General features: G+C 40.8%; 1 protein-coding gene across 1 annotated transcript in view; it reads right to left on the minus strand.

Moving 5' to 3' along the window:
• Positions 1–24,865, minus strand: part of PSD2 (pleckstrin and Sec7 domain containing 2) — a 106,308-nt gene that overhangs the window by 38,487 nt on the left and 42,956 nt on the right. Inside the window, exon 7 of the mRNA XM_087721864.1 lies at positions 21,190–21,248. Within this exon, the coding sequence (XP_087577990.1) occupies positions 21,190–21,248 (59 nt within the window). The remainder of the gene's footprint in view (positions 1–21,189; positions 21,249–24,865) is intronic.

Here is a 24,865-nt window from a genome sequence, read left to right on the forward strand (position 1 = left end):
GTCTAGAGGGTGCTCAGGCCTAGATGGAGAGGAACAGACTCTGGATATGAAAGGCATCCAATTACAGAGAGATACCATCTTTTGTACAGAACTGGTTTGTACCTTGGGAGTTCTAAACTCATATATCCCGCCTGATGAGTAGATAGCAGCTGAAATAAGTAGTACCAGTAAAGTAGTTGTTGTCCCCGGCATAATCCAGGACTGCTCAAATTATACACTGATTAAGGCATTGGGACCATTTTATTCCTTTCCCCCTCTGGACAGGATTCAGTCTAAATTCTCAAGAACGTATCTACGTAAAGCCACTGGGTGAAATCATCTGCGACTATGGAATGAGTACCATCAATAGGCTGATGATATTCAAGTTTACATTTGCACCTGATGTTGTTGCTGTTCTCTTGTGGGGCCTGGAGGCTGTTGCGGTCTGGTTGGGGATAACAGACTTTGGTTGAACCTGGTAAGACCGAATGGCTGTGGGTGTGTGGAACTCCAGGTTACAGAACTTTCACACCTTTAGTTCTGGATGGGGTTGTATTAATAAAGAAGTAACATCATGGATTATGGTCCTTTTTCTAATAAATAAATATCTGCAGACACCTCAGAAGGATGTATTCTGAGAAATGACACTCATACTCATCACATCAGAATGGCCCTTCGTCCTGTCTTAAAACATAGCTACAACATAATGCCAAAAGAATGGGAATGTTGTAATTGCTCTCTCGGGGGGGGGGGGGTATAAGAGTATTTTGATGTTTGGTTCATTATGAGTGATATTCCTGTTTTAAAACTTTTGTACATATTGCATTATTTTTCCTGTTAATTTGTTATGTCCTTATTGTTGATATTGCTATACTCAATTATTTGTTTTTTAATTTGAATATACAAAGAAGAGGAATTATATGGCACATATAATATCAATGTGGCTTGTAAATCTTGCAAGTAAATAGTGCTAATTTCAATAAGTTCAATAAAACAAAATGAGTTTGAAAAAGTTAAGGAAAACTATATGTTGCATACATTTCCTTTTTACAAAGTACACTTTAATAATAAACATTTTTTTTAAAGAAAAATGTTCTAGTGACTGAACTTACCACCTGAGAAAGGTTATACAATACAGTAAAAGTAGAAGATCCAGGAGCAGGAGAGAAAGAAAAGAGAAAACAAATAAACAAACAAAAAGAAATTAATGTCAACATATACTATTGAATGGTTAAAATTCAGAGAAGCCTTCCAAACTTACACCTGCATCATATCACCACAACCACATCACTTACAAAGGAACTTGAATTTGAATCTCAAAAGTTCTCTGCAAAATCTCCTCTAGGTAGAAAAGTTGTGATATTTGTGTATAGTAATCTATGCCTAATTCTCACTAATAGAGCACAGTATGTTAAATCTATTTCATTTGAGTAATTTTAGCTCAAACTAGAATTTCTGTTCACAACCAAGGTTCTTCTGTGAGAGTGATCTCAGATCATCCACAGTTATTTTCCCATGCCCAATATGGAGATAATGCTATTTATTCCTTTGGGTAGCAGAGTGAAAAGCCTGTGGGTGAGCTGGTAATCTAAAGTATTCTATAGGTTTAAAAGTCATTATTCTTTTCCAAAGAAAGCCTGTGTCAGGATCTAGCAGGTTCACCTTCATGTCTTGTACCAAGTGGCTTAGAGGCATCCTGCCATCAAGGATGAATGGGCAATAAAGCTGCGTGTGTAGGTGATGGGAAATAGGGAGGGGAGAATGACAGGCGATAAAGGCCAGAGCAGCTTGGAACCAGTTTGCACCAGCATCCAAAGCCAAGCACCCTGAAAAAAGTGGATTACCCCAAAATATCTCACCTTTCTCAAAACCCCTCAGCAAGTTCCGATTGGCTGAAGACAGATTTGTCACAGAGGGAATCAGAATCAGAATAGAGCTGGGAGGGACCTTGGAGGTCTTCTGTTCAAGCAGAAGATCCTATACCATTTCAGACAAGTGACTGTCCAGTCTCTTCTTAAAAACCACCAGTGATGAAGCACCCACAATGTCTGAAGGCAAGCTGTTCCATTGGTTAATTGTCCTCGCTGTTAGGAAGTTTCTCCAGGTTGCTTCTCACCTTGATTAGTTTCCATCCATTGTGTCTTGTCCTGCCCTCTGGTGCTTTGGAAAATAAATTGAAATTGGCCCCCTCCTCTTTGTGGCAGCCTCTTAAATACTGGAATACTGCTATCATATCCCCCACACCGAGTCCTTCTTTTCTCAAGACTAGCCAAACCAAATCCTGCAACAGTTCTTCATATGTTTTAGTCTGCAGGCCTTTAATAATCTTAGTTGCTCTTCTTCGCACTTTTCCCAAAGTCTCAACATCTTTTTTGTAATGTGATGACCAAAACTGGATGCAGTATTCCAGGTGTGGTCTTACTAAAGCTTTATAAAATGGAACTAATACGTTATGTGATTTTGATTCTATGCCTCTGTTTATACAACCAAGGATTGTATTAGCTTTTTTGGCTGCTGCCGCAAACTGTTGACTCATGTTTAAGTGATCGTCCACTAGGACTCCAAGGTCCCTCTCACAATTACTGATTTTTAGCCATTTTTTCCCTAATCTGTACTTGTACCTTTCTTTTTTCTTGCCCAGGTATAAAACCTTGCTTTTCTCCACATTAAATTTCATTTTGTTGGATAGGGCCCAGTGTTCAAGTCTGTCAAGATCTTTTTGGATCCTGAGCTTGTGTTCTGGGGTCTTGGCTATTCCTGCCAATTTAATGTCATCTGCAAGTTTGATGAGTTCCCCTTCTATTCCCTCATCTAAGTCATTTATGAAGATATTGAAGAGTACTGGGCCTAAAACAGAATCTTATGGTACTCCACTGTTTACTTCCCTCCATGTAAATGTAGTACTATTAAGGACTATTAAGGCTTTTTGCAAGTCGGAGATGTCTTGGAGGGACAACTGAAGAACGGCAGTTTGGCGTGACCATCAGGCTGGTGGTTTGTGGTCTGGGCTTTGAAATCTCCTTCACAATCCCGGGTGCGGAAGAGGGAGACCTGTCATGGCCATCCCAGAGTGCTGATAGCTGGCTGGAGTAAGCGGGGATCAAGCAGAGGGAGCAGCAGAAGCAGCGGAGTCGTGAGTGGCTTATTTGATTCCTGATCTTGGTGGAAAGTATTTTATTCCAAAATAGCCCAGGAGGCTGAGGACAAGGTGTGGATCTTTCCTTCTAACCCCTTCCCCTCCCCAACTGTAGCAGCGAGAGAAAAGTGTTGAGCCAAGTTGGATGCCAGCAAGCAAGCAAGAAGATCTGATAGTCGAAGTGGAGGCAGGAAACTTTTTTTTTCTCTGAACTGACTGGGGAGCTGAATTTAAACCTAATTAGTTATTACAACAAGGGCAGGCTTTGAACAACTTTGATAACATTGAAGCCCCTAGGGGAAAATAGATAAAATATTGAAGGAAAATCTAAAAAGTGTCTGAAGAAGAAACAAACAGTTAAAATGGCTCTCACTGACTGTGCATTTTGTTAGACTGCATCTTGACAGCTTGCGGAAGAGGGATACCTACTGGCAAAATTTGGTATTTACCCCTACTTTTGACCACTTCAAAAGGGAAAGCAGAATATTACCCCTTAATACCCCCCTAAAATTAATTATTGAGTAGGGGGAGAGGGAAAGGGAGAGGGGAAAAAAAGGACTAAAAGAAGCTACGAGTGAGAGGAGAAGGTGGGAGTTCTAAATTAGTGATCAGGTTTTTTTAAAAAAATGACAAGTCTTACAAATCTAACAAAACTTGGCATGGGGAGGAAGCCAGCATTCCAGATGTCCTTAGCGGCCTCCAGCCCTTCGAACCAGAGATCCTCTGAGGACATGCTAAAGACAGAAAGATCTAACTCAATTAAGGATCTTCAGACTATATTAAAGGCTATGCAAGAAACAATGGCTAGAAATCATGAGGACTTGATAAAGGATATATGAGAAATGAGAAATGACACTGGAGAATTAAAGGAAAAAATTCAGAAGATGGATGATACATTTGAAACGTTTCAGGAACAGATTAATAAAAATGAACAAAGAATAAATGTAGTAGAAGGAAGGATGGAGAAGGAAGAGAAAAGAATGGGGGAGCTGAGTACTAGGCTGATACAGGCGAATAAGGAACTTGAACTGACAGTTCTCACATTAGAATTGGAGAAAGTGGCCCAATTTCTATGGTTTCAGAACGTAAAAGAAGAAAAAGGAGAGGATCTACCAGATATGATGGCAGATCTCATGGCAAAGGCTTTGGGAATAGAAAAGGATGAAATGGCAAGCAAAATCGACGAGACATATAGAATATAGACAAACAACGCAAACAAGAACAATCTCCTGAGGGAAGTTTATGTAAAGTTCATTAAAAAATCAATATGCAATGAGGTGCTGAATAGAACAAGAAACAACTTGGTAGTATACAACCAATGACAACCGACAGTCCTAAAACTGGTACCAAGGAGAATCAGAAAATTAAGAAGGCCCTATCAATTTCTAACATCAGTGATGAATAAATATGAAATTAACTTTAGATGGTTGATTCCAGAGGACATACTGGTAACCTGGGGAGACAAAAGATTCAGAATAGACACGGTGGAACAAGCAGAAAAATTCTACAATCAACTTGTTGGCCAGGAGGATGAGGAAGAAGGAGCAGAAATGTTGGAGGCAAGAATGCAAGGACTCAGAGTGCAGATAAGAAGAGAAAAGGAGTTATCAGAGAAAGAAAGGAGAAAGAAGCTGAATTGGAGAAAAAAGGTAAGAACCAAAAGAAGAGAGAGATAATGGCAACAAGAAGCACAAGACCTAAATATATACATAGAATCATGTTGGGGGAAGTCAAGATCCTATCACTGAATATCAACGGTCTAAACTCACCCCAGAAAAGAAAAACAACCTTTAATAAATTAAAGCATCTGAATTATGATATAATTGCACTGCAAGAGGTCCATATAAGTAAACAACAGATCCAGATCAAAAAAAGTTGTTATTGGTTGTAATATATGCACCAAATGAAGGTCAGGGAAAATTTTATCATAGATTACATAGCATTATCCGAGAGATGGTAAATGAAAATGTTTGCATACTAGGAGATTTCAATGCTATAGTTGACCAGAAATGGGATTATAAAAGTGGGAATAAGAGAAAAGGAGTTAGGAAAACTTTGCCCAGGTCGTTTTTCCAAATGGCTGAAGAAGTAAATATCTTATGATGTACGACAAGAAAGATGTACAGAGGGAGAGCAATATACTTTCTACTCGAATAGGTATGAATCCTGGTCAAGGATAGATAAGGTCTGGTTGTTGATGGAGTTAATTTCAGAAGTGAAGGAGATAGATATAGAACCCAATCAATGGGCTGATCATAATCCCATGACAATCACCTGGAAAAAACCAAAAGGGCAGTTACCATTGGACATTCAATAGAACAATCCTAAAAGACCAGAATATATTGAAAGAGTCAATCAAGAGTTGAGATTTTTCTTCAAAGAAAACTTGCCAGGAGACACATCCATACAAAACAGATGGGATACAACTAAGGCATTTATAAGAGGGGTCACGATAACAATTTTTTTGAGAATGTGAATAAGCCGGGGCAGTGGCTAGCCTATAGGTTGAAGAAGCAGAAGCAAGAGAACTGGATCAACAAATTGCAAGATGAAAAAGGCAAGATTTGCTATCAATTAGAGGAAAAGAAAAGGATTATTTAGAAGTTCTATGAACAACTATACAGAGAAAATCGAGACTATTCAAAGGAAGGAATATTACAGTATTTGGAAAAGTCAGATTTGCCAAAGATATCTGAAGAAATAAAAGATATGCTCAAGGAGGAAATAAAACCATCAGAGATAACTAAGGTCATCCAAAAACAAAAAAATAATAAAACAGCGGGGCCAGATGGACTCCCAGCGGAAATATATAAAGAATCCCAGGAGATGCTTGTACCAACGATGATGGAGATTTATAATGCTGTGTTGAAAGAGGTGAAGATCCTGCTATCATGGAGGGAGGCTAATATTGTTTTATTACCCAAGGAAGATTCAGATCAGATGTCTATACAAAACTACAGTCCAATTTCATTGTTGAACTCAGATTTAAAAAAAATTGCCCTGATAATTGCAGAATAGTTGAAAAAATTCCTTACCATGTTTATATCCAGATCAAAATGGATTCCTTCCCAGAAGACAGATTAAAAATAATATGAGGACCATACTGGACATTTTAGAATATTATGAATTACATAATGAAAAACAGGTTGTGCTGTTTTTCTTGATGCCCAAAATGTGACAATGTGACAATGTGAATTGGAAATTTTTACATCAACAATTTGAATATATGGAATTTGGGGATAAGTTCATAAACACAATTAGAACAATATACACAAATAAAAAAACTAAAGTAATAATTAATGGTGAATTAACACCAAGTATAGCAATACAGAAAGATACAAGACAAAGTTGTCCTCTATCCCCGCTGTTGTTCATATTAACCCTAGAAGTTCTAGCTAGGAATATTCGTAAAGGGGAACAGATAAAGTGATTAGAAATGAAAAAAGAACAATTTAAGTTACAGGCCTTCACGAATGATTTAGTCTTTGTTTTAGAGGATCCTTTAAAGTCTGGAATGAAACTTATTGAGGAATTGACAGGGTATGGGAAAGTAGCTGGTCTGAAAATAAATATGACAAAGACTAAAATGTTGGTTAAAAATATGACACCCAATTTGAAAGAGGATTTAATGAAGAAATTGGGTATTCAAATAATCAAAAAGGTGAAATACCTAGGTATACATTTAACAGCAAGGTGTGTGTTCATTAAAGAAGACAACTATATTAATTTGACTAATAAAACTAAGCAAGATTTAGAAAGGTGGAAAAATTTACAATTGTCCCTAATGGGTAGGATTGTGGTCATAAAGATGAGTGTAGTACCAAAATTTCTTTTCTTGTTTCAGAACATTCCCATTAAATTAGAAAAAATTCTTTTAAAAGAATTTGGTCTCTAAATTCATATGGCAGGGAAAAAAATCAAGAATAAAATTCAAAGCTATGCAAGACACCAAGGAAAAAGGAGGATTTGGCAAACCAGACTGGGAACTTTACTATACCACAGCTATTCTTACATGGATAAAAGAATGGATAATGTTAAGAAATAAAAGATTACTCAAATTGGAAGGTCATGACCTCCAAGCAGGATGGCATGCCTTCCTATGGTATGAAAAAGGATCTGCACATAAGTATTTTCATAGACCCTACTTTAGACAGTCCCTGATATTGGTATGGAATAAAATTAAACATGACCTCTATATTGAAATACCCATTTGGCTATCCACGATGGAAGCATATATACATCCAAATTTAATTAACATGAAAAAAATTGTTACATACAAAGAGATATTGAATAAACAGGAGGAGATAAAAACCAGATTAGAATTGGCATCACAAAGGGTACACCTAGAGTGGTGGTCTTATCTACAGATACAAACAAGGTTTGCACAGGATAGGAAGAAGGAAGGCATTGCCAAAGAATACACAATATTAGATAAGCTCCTGATAGAGACAGAAGATAGCTTGATACCTGCTGGAATATAAACTCGAGGAAGAACATGTTAAGGAAACTATGGTTGCCTGGGCAAAAATTTTTGGTTACAATGTGGAATTGGCTAAATGGGAAAGACTTTGGACACTTAATCAGAAATTAACAATGGCTTATAAGGAAAATCTGTATAAAATGTTCAATAGATGGCATCTTTCCCCAGCACGGCTCTCCAAAATGTTTAAAAATTTGGCCCCAAATTGTTGGAAGTGCAAAAAACACCAGGTGCCTTTTTCCGTATGTGGTAGACATGCAATGAGGAAAAAAGATATTGGAAAATGATACAATCATGGCTGGAACAAATGGTGGGAAATCAAATTCTGTTCAAACAAGAAATTTTCCTCCTAGGCATAATACCAGAGGGGTATAAGAAAGTTGTGCTCTATCTAATTATCCATGTATTAACTGTGGCACAAATAATCTATGTGCAGTATTGGGAAAAAGAAAGAATCCCATCAGAGTTAGACATAATTAGGAAAATTTTGGCCTGTGCGGAAGCAGATAGGCTCACCCTAGAATTAAAAAATAAAGGAGAGTCGGAATATTATGAAGAGTTAATATCCTCCCAGTTGATATCAGGGTAGTTAAAGTCTCCCATTACTACTGTGGTATGTTTTCTACATACATTTCTTAATTGATTAGCAAAGTGTTTATCTATTTCTTCTGCTTGGTTGGGTGGCCTGTTGTATACTCCTATAGCAATGTCAACCCCCCCCTCCCCCTTTATATTGACCCATATAGATTCTAGGAGGTTTTCATCCTTGGTTTTGTGTATTTCTGTAGAGGTGTAGTGATCTTTTATATATAATGCAACTCCACCTCCTCTTTTGTAAGGTCTGTTCCTTTTGTATCCTGATTCTTTTGAATAGTTTGTACATTCCAGTCATGAGTTTCATCCCATCAAGCTTCAATAATGGCAATTATATCATGTTTGCCTTCATGTACTAAAGCTTCAAATTCAGGGTGGGTTCCGGCAGTCACTACTGCCGGTTCACTTGTGGCCGCACAGTGTGTGTGTGTGCTTGATGTGCGCTGTGCGCGCATACACAATACAATAAAAATTGTTCTGCGTATGCGCAGAAGCAAAAAACCCCAAGTGTTTCAGGGGCGTAGCAGGCCTGGGTTGATGCCGGTTCCAGTGACCCAGGCCGCTAAACCACTACCGGTTTGGCCAAACCAGTCCGAACCGGTAGGAACCCACCAATGTTCAACTTCACCCTGTTTGTTCCATAAACTTTGAGTGTTAGCGTATAGGCACTTGAGTCTTTTTTTTTGTCGGGTATGTTTTTTATATCTCCTACTTTGTAATTGGGATTTATATCCTTTCCATCACTCTCTATTTCATTATGTTTTTCTTTTTTCTCTTTACTCCCTTCCTCTTTATGTGATTGGTTATCTGGTGGTTTTTGCTTGGAATTGGGTTCTATAGGTCATGAAGATTGGGCTCATTCCCCCCTCAATTTTAATTTAAAGCCCTTTTGTTTTCCGAATATATTGTTTCCAATTCTTGTGAGGTGCAGTGCATCCATTGCCAATAGCCCTTCTTCTAAGTAATCCTAGATGTATTTTTTGGGCTATATCAGAGCTACTATGACTTTACTGCAGCTAACACCCTTCGTAAAAGAACCTTTTATTTCAACCAAATGGAGTCGAGAGTCTTTCTTTCCTAAGGGATAAGATTGGGGCAGGTGTGACATTAGGCTTCTCTGCAGTTGTGGTCAATCTGGAGTGGAAATCGTCTCTACCATGAGGACTGTGCAAAGCAAAATGACCAGGAAGAGATTGAAGTACTCAAAAAACCCTCTTTGGAGGGTTGGATCTCTCCAAGCTGCTGGGATAGAATGACCTGCCAAGAGCTTGATGGTCCCTCAGAGTTGGAAAGAAGGAGGAGTGGGAAGAGAAGCCCACGGGGGTGTCATTCACTCATGGGAGCTGTGGCAGCTGCCAGTGGGAGATGCGAGTAGAATTGGTGCAGTGGTGGGTTTCAAATTTTTTTTGAACCTACTCTGTGGGTGTGGCCTCCTTTGTGGGAGTGGCTTGCCAGCCATGTGACCTGGTGGGAGTGGCTTGCCGGCCATGTGTTCTCTCTCTCTCTCTCTCTCTCTATCTCTCTCTCTTTCCTTCCTTTTGTCTCTCTGTCCCTTTTTTATCATCTCTCTCTCACTTTTTCTTTCTTTTTTCTTTTTTTATTTCTTTCTTCCTTTCTTTCTCTTTCTCTCTCTGTGTGAGTCTGTCTGTGTGTGTGTGTGTGTGAGAGAGAGAGAGAGAGAATAGTGGGTTTCAAAAAATTTTGGAACCTCTTCTGTAGATGTGGCCTGTTTTCCGGGTCCACTGGTGGAACCTTTTCTAACCGGTTCAGTAGATTTGACGAACCGGTTCTACCGAACCGGTGTGAACCGGCAGGAACCCACCTCTGAATTGGAGGAAGAGACGATTGCCAATGAGCCAGATCGAGAGGACTGGATTCTGGAGCAAGCCATAAAGTTCCTGAGGGGGGCTTTTGGTAACCTCAAAGCATGAGAAGCCCTAGTCCAGGCAGGACACCTGCTGACTAGCTGACTCAAGGCATGGCAAGCGATGGGCCAACAATCTCTGCTGTTGCAACGGCAACAGCAGCAAGCCCCATGGCAGAAGGAACTGCCCCAGCACCTGGCCCTGCAACTCAGCTTGAGAGGGACCATATTAAAGGGCACTCATGATTCTAAGTCAGCAGGACATTTTGGATTCATAAAAACTTGCACTTGGTTAAGAGGCAATTTTGGTGGCCCTCTTTGAAGAAAGACCTTGAAAGGTATGTGGCCAGCTGTCCAGTTTGTGTTGCAGCACAATATTCCCTCTGCAAAGAGGATGCCAAACGTTTCATACAACACGTGTGTAGGTTGTACGGTGTGCACTTGAGCATATTATTTTAGATAGAGGAGTGCAATTTACATCACAGTTTTGGCAGGAATTCTTGAAGCTGTTGGGAACAGCTCAGGGCTTAAGTTTCTCGCATCACCCCAAACTAATGGGGCGTATGAGAGAACAAACTCAGTCCTAGAGCAGTACCTCAGGTGCTTCATTAACTATCAACAGAACAATTAGGCTGGCCTTTAGCCTTTTGCAGAAGTAGCATATAATAATTCTGTGCCTAGTAGCATGGGTTTACCCCCTTTAAGGTGGCCTCTGGTCAGGACTTTGAGTTGCCTCAAGAGAAACCACATGTATCCTCCTTAGCAGAGTGGATAGCTCAACTGCAGAACACTTGGCCAGTTGCCTATAATGCATTGGAGGAGCCCGTCAGGCACATAAGAAATGTTTGAAGCCAAAAGATTTTAAAGTAGGTCTATAGTTTACCTCTGTACAAATACCTACAGTCCATCCAACCATCTAAGAAACTGGGCCCTAAATACACAGGCCCATTCCCAATTGTTAAAGTAATTAACCCAGTCATTATACAACTGGCATTGCCCAAGAACCTTAAACATATTCACCCTGTGTTTCACTGCAGTTTGTTGAAACCTGAAACTGTACCTCCTGTACCCACTCTCATTGAAGGAGAGAAGCATTTTGAAGTTAAAGAAATTCTATATTCGAGGAAACAGACGGAAGGTCCAATACCTCATTGCCTGGAAACATTTCCTCCCTGTGCAGTCTGAATGTGTGGATGCTAAACATGTCTAGGCATCTAAACTCCTCCATGTTTTTCATAGAAAATACCCTGACAAACCCTGAAGGAATAACTGTTCTTAGTGTGGTGCATTGTATGTTTTAAATTTTCTCTGTATGGCTAAAGCCTCTGTTACGGGAGGGGGAGGGGGGAAGCAAATGTCAGCTAACCTGCTGCTTGCTGCCATAGAAAAGGGGGGATGGATCAGTGGAGAAGTTTTCACTGCAGCTTTGCAACTACAGCCTAAACTTTGTTTAACTCTCCAATGTCAGTTCTCCTAGCATTAGTATGCAGAGGCCCTCTGGTTGCCTAGCTACAAGGGAGTTGGGCTGTACGTTTGTTTCAAGTTGCTGTTTTCGTGGGCTTTGCCTCAGAGCTTGCCAGGAATTTCTTGCTTTTGGTTTGTTCCTAGTAAAAATACTTTTTAAAAAATCTATGGAGCTGAGAATTTTTCTTTCCTAGGAAATGGACAGAGGCAGCCCAGACACCGAGCATTTGCTTTCCTGACTTCATATTTGCAGATTCAGGCTATTTGCTGATATTCTGTCTTAGCTATGTGTCCCTCTCTCCATTTTTTTGTACTTGTCCTTTTTGTCTTTCAGTTTATCAGAGTGATCTTTGTGATTTCTTCTTGGATTTCTTGCTTTTCTTTTTCAATTGTATTGTATTGTATTGGGCTCTTACGATCATATTTTTCAGAGTTTCTCATGCTTCTTGAGTTGTTTTCTCTTTTAGGATTTTCATCCATGGAATTTTTCTCAGGCTCTATCTGAGTTGGTTAAAATAGTACTACCTATCACTAACCTTCTAAAGACTAAGGGAGAGGGAAAACCCAAGCTGAGCCAGACTCTTAAATGGACAATGGAATGCCAGGTGGCATTCAAAAAACTTAAATGTTTGTTTGTAGCTGAACTCATACTAAAATACCAAACTCGAATGCCCCATTCGTTATTCAAGCCGATGCCAGTGACATGGTAGATGGGCCAAACTACTCCACAAAAACAGCCAACGGACTTTACAGTGTGCTTTCACATCTAGAAAACTGTCCAGTGCTGAACATAGATAGGCAGTCTGGGAGAAGGAGATGTACACTGTGTGGTAGGCACTCCGCACGTGGAGACTCCTTTTGGAGTTAATATTTCTATTGAGTTATAAGATAAAATAAGATACAAAAATACAAAAGAAAATAGGAAAACAGTGGGAGGAAGGGGAGGGGAAGAAGAGTGAGAAAGGATTAGGAAAAAAGAAAAAGAAGCACTCTCTCTGCTGCAGTAAAATAAGGGTTCCACCACAAAACCGCGGTCGACTAAAGCGCGCTCGACGAAACCGCGTACCTGACGTCATCACAGCGCAACGAAAAAAGCACGCTGTGAGCGCTAAAGCTAAAATTAACCCCTAAACCTAAACCTAACCCCCCGAAACCTAACCCTAAACCTAACCCTAAACCTAACCCTAAACCTAACCCTAAACCTAACCCTAAACCTAACCCTAAACCTAACCCTTAACCTAACCCTAACCCTAACCCTAACGCTTAACCTAACCCTAATCCTAACCCTAACCCTAACCCTTACCTTAACGTGAATCGGCTTGCTTTCAAAGCGCTTTTTAAAGCGCTCTTTTTTCTCCGCGGTCGCTGTTGTCATGCTGCTGATGACGTCAGCGACGCACTTTAATCGGGCACGCTTTAATGGACCGTGGTTTTGTCGTGCCACGAAAATAAGGCGTTAACATCAAATCACAACTTTTTGTTTTTTCATAATAATATAAAACTAGTCATTTTTGTAAGACTCCATCAATCCCATAGAGACAGTTTTTGGAAGGGAGCAAAGCCCCATTCAAAATATGGGCAGAGCATAAAAACCTGAAAGCTTTGTAAATACCCAGGAAATTATCCCCAAAAGAAGTTTGCTGGGTTCAGTACTTTAACTACTGCAATTTCATGTTGCACTATCTCCTCAGGGGAAAAGCTTTGTAGCTGATGCTCTCTCCCAGCTACCTCAATGTAATAGTTCCAAAACTGAAGCTATTAGCCCAATCATCCCTTCCAATTAAGTAGCATCCTCTGCTATCACTAGCACTCAGGCAAAATCCACCGCACAGATACCTGCAGATCAGGGGTGGGTCCCTGCCAGTTCTAACCGGTTCGGTAGAAGAGGTTCCACAAATCTACCGTGCCGTTTAGAACCGGTTGGAACGCTTGGCTCGCTCCCTCTGCCCGACACGATCTCCTTTCATTCTCCGTCTGCCTCATTCACTTGTTCAGGTACAGAGAACAAAAGGAGATCACATAGCCGAGGGCAACAGCCTCCTTCATTCAAATATTCTGGCGGGGGGGGGAGCTTTCTAGCACGCCTTATTTCTTTCTCTAAAGGTGTGTGAGAAAGCCCCCCATTGCCCGAACGTGTCCTGGAACTGTGCCACAAGGTAAGGAAAGCAGGTCTTGAGACCCTCCAAAGAGCCCATGCTGAAAGAGAGGAGGCGGGCTGGTTTGAATGGGGTGAGCGGGCAGTTTAGTGACCCGCCTTCTTTGCTAGTTCGGGCAGGTGGAGAAAGGAGGCATGCAATAGTCAAGGGCAATGGTGCTCCCTTTCGCCCTTGGTGCTTTATCACAAGCCTCCTTTCTTTCTCTGCCTCTTTCTGCCTAGCAAAGGAGGCACTGGCTCCAAACCGCCTGCTGATCTGCATTCAAACCAGGCCACCCCCTTTTGTTTCCCGGCATGGGCTCCCTGGAGGAGAATGTTCTTTCCAAAGACTACGTTCTTTCCAAAGACTGGCTTCTTTCCGGCATGGTGGTGATGGCAAGAAGCAGCTGCCAGCGAAGCTCTCAGCGAAGGCAAGAGTCCCGCTGCTGTGCTGGATTAAGCAAACCAGGCGGCTGTCAGAGAGAAGAGGACAGTGCATGCCCTTGGACTTGTGCAGCAGCCGAATCCTCATCTCCTGTTCTTCGGCTGCTGCACAAGCCCACGTGGCGTGCGCTGCCCTCTTCTCTCTTGACAGCTGCCTGGTTAAAAAGAAGGATGAGACTCCACTGGTCCAGAGCCCATCCACGGGGGAGGGGTCCCCCGCGCGTTCCTCATCTTCCTGGATGGGCTCCAGAGTCATTGCCAGCTGCATAGAGCCTCGCTGTGGCTCCACGCCATAGAAAACATAGGCGCATGCGCACACCCCATAAATTACAGCCTTGGAGACTTCGTAATGCCGGGAAACAGTTGGGAGAGGGGCTTTGGTCCTGCTCCAGGCTGTAATTGTGCGGGGCTTGTGCACACATATGTTTTCCATGGTGTGCAGCCACAGCGAGGCTCATATGTTTTCCATGGTGTGCAGCCACAGCCGGAAGATGAGGAACGGGAGGACAACCAGCGGAGCCTCGTCCTTCTGAAGAGGACCTGTCCCCGAAGAGAAAAATGCTGCTGCCAGGTACTTTTAACCTGTGATTGGAACACAAGGTGACCACAGTGTGTGTGTGTTTGTGTGTTTGTGTGTGTGTTTGTGTGTGTGTGTGAGAGAGAGAGAGAGAGAGACAGACAGACAGACAGACAGAGGCACAGAGAGAGAGGGAGGGAGGGAGGGAGGGAATCATAGAGAGACAGATAGACACACAGAGAGAGACAGAGAGGGGGAGGGAGGAGGAGACAGATAGACAGACATAGACACAGAGAGAGACACACACACACAGAGTGAGTGATTGAGTGAGTGAGTGACAGACAGACACATACACACATATATACACAGAGTGACAGAGAGAGGAAGGGAGGGGAGAGAGACAAACAGACAGAGAGACAGAGAGAGACACACACACACACACAGAGTGAGTGAGTGAGAGACAGACAGACAGACACACACTAACATAGAGTGACAGATGGGGGAGGGAGGAGAGAGAGACAGAGAGATACAGAGAGAGAGAGAGAGACAGACACAGAGAGAGAATGACAGACAGACAGACACACAGAGAGAGACAGAGAGAGACAGAAAGAAAAAGAAAGAGAAAGAAAGAAAGAAAGAAAGAAAGAAAGAAAGAAAGAAAGAGAACTTATGACCACAATTGAGTCCAAAATTTGGGTTGCTAAGCAAGAGTGTCGTTAAGTGAGTTTCACCACATTTTCCAAGTTGGCCACGCCCACCTGGTCACATGACTGTCGAGCCTCTCCCACAAAACAGGCCACACCTACATAATAGGTTCTAAAAAATTTTGAAACACACCATTGCTGTAGATCTACTGACAGCGCTGAAAGAGTCCTTGAGCAAAGATGGTTTAACAACCACCAAGCAGACTGCACAGTGTGAGATGGTCTCATTTGGATTGGAGTCAAATTATATACTGTATACCTGAAAAGAAGCCATGATTCAAAGCTGGTCGGGCACTTTGGTTTTGTAAAAACCCTTCATTTAGTAAAATGCCAATTTTGGTGGCTGTCACTAAAGGAGGACATTGAAAGTTATGTTGCTAGTTGCCCCATCTGTTCTGCAGCTAAAGGTCAATAGGTAAAACCCTTGGCCTCCTACAACTAATGGCTAAACCCAGAGGTGGGTTCTGGCCGGCTTTATTGCCGGTTCACTCGGGCGCATGCTTTGCATGTGCTGGATGTGCACTGCGCATGCATGCACAATTCAATTAAAATTGTTCTGTGAATGTGCAGAATTAAAAAACAAGATGGCAGCAGCAATGGCGGCAACCAGGGAACTGATTCGGGGGCATGGCAGGCCTGGGTCGCTGCCAGTTCAAGCGACCCAGTCCACCATACCACTACCGGTTCGGCTGAACTGGTAGGAACCCATCTCTGGCTAAACCCCAGGCACCCTGGAAGGAAATTTCCATGGACTTTATAATGGAGCTACCAGAAAGTTCAGGAAACATGGTGATCTGGGTGGTAACTGACCTCTTTCCCAAACAGATGCACTTCATGCCATGTTCCCAAATCCCTTTGGCATGTACACTGGCCAAGCTCTTTGTGCAACATGTATCTAGACTCCATGGTACCTAGAGCGGATCATCTCAGATTGTGGAGTTCAATTCACTTCTCAATGTTGGCCAGCATTCCTAAGGATACTGAGTACCACGCAAGGACTTGATTCCTCCCATCATCCATGAATGGAGGTTGTGAACACATGAATGGCGTCCTGCAACAATATCTTTGATGCTTCATTAACTACCAACAAGGCAATTGGGCTGACCTCCTCCCATACAACAATGCACACCACAGCAGCACTAGTTTTACACCGTTCTTTACACCAGGTCAACACTTTGTGGTCATACCAGAACTGCCACAAATCAAACCCCAAAACACATCATTAACAGACTAGACCGATAAGCTACAGAGCACTTTGCCAGTGGTCTGCAAAGCACTGGAAGAAGTGCATGAAACATACACAAAATAAGCTGATAACAAATGATCCAAACCAAAAGACTTTAACGTTGGAGACTTATCCACCAAATATCTCCAATCAAGACAACCCTCAAAGAAACTAAAGTACATTGGATCTTTCCCTATAATTAAAATTATCAATCCCGTGACAGTGCAATTGGAACTACCAAAAACCTTCAGACACATTAACTCAGTTTTCCACTGCAGCCTTTCCACTTCCCACTTGTGCCCCACAAAGAAACTACCTCCAATCCCTGTCCTTACCAAGGGAGAACAATACTTCAAAGTCAAAGAGCTCTCAGATTCACGTAAACATAGAGGAAAAATACAATACTTGATACCAGGGAAGGATTGATACCCTTCTGAAACTGAATGAGACAATGCTCAACCTGTTCAAACCCCAAGAATCCTCCACAAATTCCACAATAAATACCACGACAAACCCCATTGAAACCCTGATAAACTGACCATTTATCTTGTTTTCTTTCTGTTTCAGGAATAAACCACTTTTTTCAAAAGGGGCAGAATGTCTGATCTGTCATTGCATCACTTCAGCCCTGCTTCATTTGATGGCATCCTGCCATAAAAAGGTGAAGGTGAAGTAGGGGGATATAGGGAGGTGGGATGATTGGGACCACAGGTGCCAGCCCAGGACAGAGCATGGCAGATCCAAGGACAAAAGCATGAGAATGGAATGTGAGCACCCACCAGAGGTGCAAAATTTAGCATTGTTACCAAAACACCTAGTTTGAATACCATTGGACAATTGTGAAAGGACTATTGGGGGGGGGGGGTAAGGGTTTATGCAAGAACATTCAGATCTGGCTTTCCTTATGCTGTAACCACTTTAGCTTTCAATACAAATGGAGTCAAGGGTCTTTCTTTCCTAAATGCCCAAGCTCAGATAGGTGTGACAGAAGCAATGGATGGAAACTAATCAAGAACAGAACCAACCTAGAATTAAAGAAAAAATTCCTGACAGTGAGAACAATTAACCAGTGGAACGGCTTGCCTCCTGAGATTGGGGGTGCTCCATCTCTCTAATGTGTATGCATATTTACTCATGTAGTATAGTTGTAGTATTATTTATCATTCTTTTCTTCTCCCTTTTTATTGGGATGATGATGATGATTGTGTTGCTTTGCACGTTCACTGAGTGCTTCTGTACCTGAGACAAATTCCTTGTGTGTCTAATCACACTTGGCCAAATAGAATTCAATTGAATTCAACACTGGGGGCTTTTAAGAAGCGATTGGACTGCCATTTGTCTGGAATGATATACGGCACAGTTCTTCAACCTTTCCGGCTCTATGGACTGGCAGGAGGGGAGAGAGGGGATGGTTCAATGCCAGTGGTGGGCAAGACCGCAAAACTCCACTACTGAGTGAAATCATTGGTTGTTCTGAGACAAATTGTCTCTCACGTATTTCATTTTATCGTTTTTATTTCTATAAAATGAGGAAGGTGGCAGAGACTTGGATAAATACCAGATTATTTATTAATTAAATGTATTATTAAAATTATATACTGCCCAACTCCCAGTGATTCTACATAAAGTAGAATCAGAGAAAATAACCATAAAACAATGCAATAGTAAAGGAACAAACAGTGACCAAAACATGGGCAACAATAAAGACAGATCCATAGTACTCAGAAGGGCCTTCAATCACTTTAACCAAAGGTCTGGGCAAAGAGGCAACATGAAGATTGAAAGCTGCCAATTATAATTAAAGGGACCAAATTGTCTGGAAAAAAAAGAAAAACTGAAGCCAATAAGAAGATGAAAATCTAGGCAGAAATATAAGTAGGTCAGCTTTACGGCAAGGACCACATTTGAAATGCAACATGGTGCTTGAAAAATAATTCTCAAAAATATGGACTTTTTCCCAATGAAGAAATGACTTGTAGTGACCCAACTGAGCTCCACAGAGGAGCTTGGATTACATTTGCATTGCCTTTATTATATAGATGAGTTATATTACAGTTACTTATCTTGGACTATTTTAATGGTCATACTTAAAAAAAACACAATTTGATTACTGAAAGTAAATGGGTGGGAGAAGATATTGGGGGGCTGTATTCTTGTAAAGAGTTTTAATGAATTGCAGCTTTAAATCTGATTGATTAACTGAACTATAATATTTATGCCACATATATAAAGATGCAAATTATGACATTTAATGCTGCTGATCTAGAAATCCATTTGGTGTTTTTTTAAACTGTGGAGTATTTTTTTTATTAAAGTAATTGTTTTTCAGTGTACTCAACAAATTTCAGACTTCATCTGACAAAGGCACATAATTCTAGTTTTAGTGATGTGCAAGATAAATGTTCTCCTTTTTAAACATACTAATTTAAGAAACTAAATGTTACAAAACAAAGATCAGGAAAAAAACGTATCATCAGAGTATCCCTGCCTGCCTGCCCTTTGCAGATTCAAGGATAAGGATGAGAATGGGGAGCCTCCTAGAAGCAGCTCACTTTTATTACCATGCATAAAGTAACTCAACTGCCCCCTCCCCCATTGGCCAGAGTCATTTTATTAAAATCTAACTATCTTGTCATCTGATTTCAGTGATACTGTTTTGGGAATTGGTGGTTGCCTATTCCTATACTAATGCAAAACTAAAATGTTCCATGAATAATTCCACATATACAGTACTAAAGAATTTCATGCAAGAACCAGTTTGGTGTAATGGTTAAGGCTAGAAACCAAGAGAACATGAGTTGTAGTCCAACCTTAAGCGCAAAGCCAGCTGGATGACTTCCAGTTTGTTGAGCTCTCTCAACCCGAGGAAAGAGATAATTGCAAACCACTGCTGAAAAAACCTTGCTGAGAAAACTGCAGGGACCAGTTGCCAGAAGGCACACACAATAACACACACAAAAAAAATTTCATGGGGCAAAATTTCACACTTTCATCCAACTTCATAATTGTTTTTGTCTAGCTTTGTTTCTATTTTTTATGACAAATTGTACTACTTAATACACATGTATGGTTTATTATTCTATTTATTAGATTTTTATCAGGCCTTTATTACTTTATAAGTAACCCAGGATGGCAAATGTGCTTAGTAAACCTTCCTTTCCTTTTTCCCCTACAACAAGTATTTGAGGTGGGTTCGGCTGAGATAATGTGATTGGCCCAAAGACATCCAGCTGGCTTTCATGCCTAATGGGGGACTAGAATTCATAGTCTCCTGGTTTCTAGGACAGCACTTTAACTACTATACCAAAGTGATTCCCATAATTTCCATTTGATAACCTTAAAAATATTTGACCTATTCTTTTATTATTCTTTGTTCTTTATTTACACAAAATTAAAGACCTTTTAATGAGTGTGTCAGAGCCACCATCTTCGGCTTGGTGCCACCCTGGTGTCCTGCTATCAAAGGACTGGGAGGGGAGGAATGAGGGGCGGACAAAGGGGCAGCAATAAATCTGTATGCATTTTTGTGTGGGAATTTGGGAAGGGAAATGACAGCTGAAGAAAAGCAGATCACCATGGGACCAGTTCATGCCAAGGTGTCTTCAAGGCTGTTAGCCCCGAGTGTGGAAAGAAACATCCAGGTTGCATCACATTGGCTGGGGTTGGACTGGTCATAGGGGAGAGGGATGGGATTGAAGAAATAGTTTGGTCTTGTTGCATGGGAAACCCAGATTCCGTCTGACTTTACTGCAACCAGCATCTTTACTAAAAGTACTTTTGACTTCAAACAAATGGAGTCAAAGGTTTTTCTTCCCTAAGGGATCAGACTGAGGCAGGTCTGACAGAGTCATTGATGAGATTTAACACAAATGGAATTATTTACAATATATGATGAAGTTCTGGATTTTGTATACATTAATTTCTAGATTTGTATTTATACCAATTGTGGTAGAGTAACATCAGACCCCCCCAAATATTATACATTTTGACATTGTATTCTGAAGGATCATTATATCTGTCTCCTCTCAGTAGGGCAATATTTGCATCAGGCTAATTTGGAGTCACACATTCTTAAGTAAGTTTCACTTACTTAAACAAAAAAGGGTCGCTGTTCAAGCCTCAAGCCTGTATTTCGTTATAACCTTAATGAATTATAGTAAAGCCTGCAGACATTCCAGATAGCTTATGTCAAGATGGTTCAGGACTTTCTCAAGGGCTGATGAATCAAAGAAGCAAATCAACTGCGGCTAATCCTTCACTTGAACATGTTAAACCCAGTTGTTAACTTGAAAATTTCTTCACATTGAGGGAAAACACATGGCTAACTTCTATGGTAGGTGAAGAAGAGAAACCAGAGAATTTTATGTTAACAAATACTTTGGAGATAATTTTAACTGATATTCTAGCTAAGATCAAAAGTATACTTTTAAAAAAGCTACATTTGGCAGTGTCTTTTGCTCTATCTGGAGCATGAAACTAGATTTAATTGAACTGTTTAAGACACTCTCCTCTACCATTTGTTTTACTATATTCATTTAAAAACTATTCTAGTATTCCCAGATAGCCTCATATTTACCATAAGGGAAGAGTCAAAGGGGGAATCTCAGGGGAGAAACAAGGTTGGTCTCTTTTTATTAGCCATACTTACATGGCCGTGGAGATCAGTGTTCAGCAGCATCAGAGCACAGGTGAGTGTATGGATTCCATCTGGAAAATACAAGGAATTTAATATACTTTAAAATTAGTCCCAAGAAATATATTGAAAACAAGGCAGTTCCTATATCTGCTTAACTCACTGGAGGGGACAAGATTTTAACATCTGAGACCAAGCGGCTAGCAGTAGCTGATAAGATTAATTTCGTCCCAAATCCAGGAACTGTTCAAATTCTTAATAATATTCCTGCATTTAATTGTGACACTAAGGGTGAAAATTGCCCAAAGCATCTGGTGAATATTAAAGGAAAAAAGAGCAATAATGGCAATGTTGTGTGTGTACCATCCAAGCAGAAAATACAACTGAATTACTTACTGTTTAAATGTGTGAGGAATCCAGGAAATGCATTGCAATGGAAATGAGGGAATTTCAACTATCCCTCATTAATTGGGAATCAAACATTGCAATAACTGCTCCAAAAGGGTTCTTTACATGCCTTGCAGACACTTTCATTGTCCATTAGGTGGAGGATGGAACTCAAGGTTCAGCTACATTGGGTCTAATGCATTCTACTAGGAAAGAAATTGTTGAAGAAGTGATAATTGTAGGAAACTTGGCAGAAAGTGGCTATATGATCTATCATCATCATCTTTTTAGTTATTGTCTATCCACTGCAGGATGAAGGCCTCTTTTGCATGTTCCAATACGGTCCTGAGCTTTCTTTTGCCAATTGTGCCCACAATACTTGCTGATGTCGTCAATCCAACTTATTTTAGGTCTCTTTTGTGGATGCTTTTTATCAAGTGGAATTAATTCTATAACTGCCTTGGTCCACTTGCCTTCTTGCTTTTTGACCAACCCAGTTCTTTTATTCTGTCAGCTGCTCATCTTCACTTTCTTTGAAGGTCGCTAGCAACTGCCATAACTGGGGGTGGGTGGGGCAGGGGGCATCTAGGAAGGGAAGCATGCTGAAGATGTGAAAGAATGCTGCGGGAAATTGAAGACTATGGACACGAACAGGAACCAGAGATGCCAAACTGAGCTTCAAGGACACTAGTCCTGGGAAAGGAATTTACATTGGTGCCTGGGGCATCGAGTTCCCAAAACATTGGAATGGAACCTGATTGGACTACTTTCCCAGGGAGGAGGGTTTTGGACATTGGGGATTCCTTTCAATATCTAATTTTTGTGCAGTTTCTTTTTTCAGAGTTTGCCTCATCCATGCTACACTCAGCATCTCTAGTAAAAGTATCTCTTCTCTAAATCCTATGGGAGTCAAGGGTCATTCTTTCTTAGGGAGTAGCTGGGGTCAGTCTGACACGCTTGATGCTATTGTATACTTTCATTTGTTCTCTAATCCATGTGCAGGTTTTGAGATTCTGAGCATGCACCTTTCCATGGCTCTTTGCGCCACTCATAGCTTTTGTAACGATTGTGAGGTTAGTGTCCATTATTTCATCAGCATATGTTAGAGCAGGTGGCACACACTGATTGACAACTTTTCTGTTCAGGCATAGGGGGAGATTGTTCTTGAAAATTATGCTTAGCTTACTGAATGCCTGTCAACCACATTTGCCATTCAAAAAAAGGAAAGGAAATATGATATATAATTCAGTGTATTTCAGGCAGGGAGAACTAAAAGCAATCAGATCAGTGTTTTAGTCTTCAAGAGGGTTGATTTTGATAAATGAAGAGGAAAAGTAAGAAAAATTCCATGTATGAAAATCCCGAGGCAGAAAATAATTCAGAACGGTTAAGAAAAACGAGATAAGAAAGCCCAACCACAAGCAATACCAGAGAAATAAAAATGAGAGACAGATGACGAAATTTTGTTGCATAAAGAACTCTGAGGCAAACAAAAAGGACACATTTAGAAAATGGACTATCCAAGAAAATGCTTTTCAATGGTAAAAAATGTTAGGTTCTCAATTACCTAGGAAAATCAGATGCACAGATAGAAGACAGGCAGCATGTGGCTCAGCAGTAGTGCTAGATAAGAGTCTACATTCTGACAGATTACAGATTAAGCATAAGCTAGCAAGTGTCAAAAGAGCCAATAACATTTTGAGCCACATCAATATAGATCATGGGAAGTGATAGTACCATTTTACTGGTAGTCAAGTGTTGGACAGATCATCCTGAAATACTGTATTCAGTTCTGGTCACCACAACAAAAAAAAGATCTGAGAAAAGAGTGCAGAGAAGAGCAACACAAATGGTGAAGGGACTGGAAGGTAAAGCTATAAAGAACTGTGAAAAGATTAAGTCAGAAGAAGAGAAGGCTAACAGGAGTATGATAACAGTCTTCTAAAACATGGATGACTGAGGGAAGAAGTGTGGATTTATTATTCAGAGCACCTAAAGGAAAGACAAGAACTGGTGGATGAAAACTTTATACCGAGAGATCAGAATTTGAAATAAGGAGGAATTTCTCATTGTGAGAGTTATTAAGCAGCAGAACAGTCTGCTTTATGGAGTCATGCTCTATTGCAGCGTTTCTCAACCTTGTCAACTTGAAGATGTCTGGACTTCAACTCCCAGAATTCCCCAGACAGCATTCGCAACATCTTCAAGTTGCCGAGGTTGAGAAACACTGGCCTAAACTATATGATATAATAAATATACCATTTGATATTTCAAGTGTTATGGATGGTACCTCTTTAAGTACTTAATTATATCCTTCTTGTGCAGTCTCCTTGAATTGAATTGAACTGAATTTATTTGATTTCTATGCCGCCCAATCCCGAAGGACTCCGGGCGGCTTACAGAATAAAAAATTTAAAAGAGCTTAAAAACAAAAGGACACACGAAGTTAAAAAAGGAACACAACAAACACCCAATCAGAAGGCCTGCCGGAAAAGCCAGGTTTTAATGGCTTTGCGAAAGGCCATGAGAGTGGGGAGGGCCCGGATCTCTGGGGGCAGCTCATTCCATATAGCCAGAGCAGCAACAGAGAAGGCCCTACTCCTAGGCGCCGCTAGCCGGCATTGTCCTGCTGAAGGCACCCGGAGAAGGTCCATCCTGTGCGATCTTATTGGTCTAAGGGAGGTATGTGGCAGGAGACGGTCTCGTAGGTACGCAGGTCCTAGGCCATGTAGGGCCTCTGCACTTGGCCCTTATTCCTTCACACAGTATCATACCTTCTTAAAAAAGTGAACTTACTGAAACAAAAGGAACTGAAACGAGAATGGGAAGCAACAGGAAGAAAAGCAGGAAGTAATAGGTTTATCACCACGTGCAAGATTTTTGTATTTCATATTAGACAAAACTATCTGAAGCTAATCAGAGACAAGGGTGAACAGAACCAAAGCATTGCTGCTGTTACATGTCTTTTGAGACTTCTGTTCTTGGTCACAAATATATCAAGAACCCTATTAATAGCATTCAAGCTTCAGCTCACCATACTGTATGTAATTGTCTTCTGAAAATAGGGACAGGAAGAAAAATGATAATAATAGTATCTGAAACACTATTCTAATGTTTTAATAATCCGCATGTTCCATGGAAAAATATCACCCCTTCTCAGCTGATGTCTTTATTCCCTCTTGTTTTATTCAGGGAGAGAAAAATTAGTTGTTGTTCTTCCCTACAGCCCTGTGCAATTCCTTTGATAAATTCAAGCAATGTTTCTCTTAAGCTAGAATTCTGCCATGAGTCTGAATACAATTTA

This window comes from Thamnophis sirtalis, unplaced genomic scaffold (assembly GCF_051295495.1).
Source record: "Thamnophis sirtalis isolate CommonGarterSnake01/CBP01778 unplaced genomic scaffold, rThaSir2_p1.2 scaffold_8, whole genome shotgun sequence".
NCBI classification, from domain to species: domain Eukaryota; kingdom Metazoa; phylum Chordata; class Lepidosauria; order Squamata; family Natricidae; genus Thamnophis; species Thamnophis sirtalis.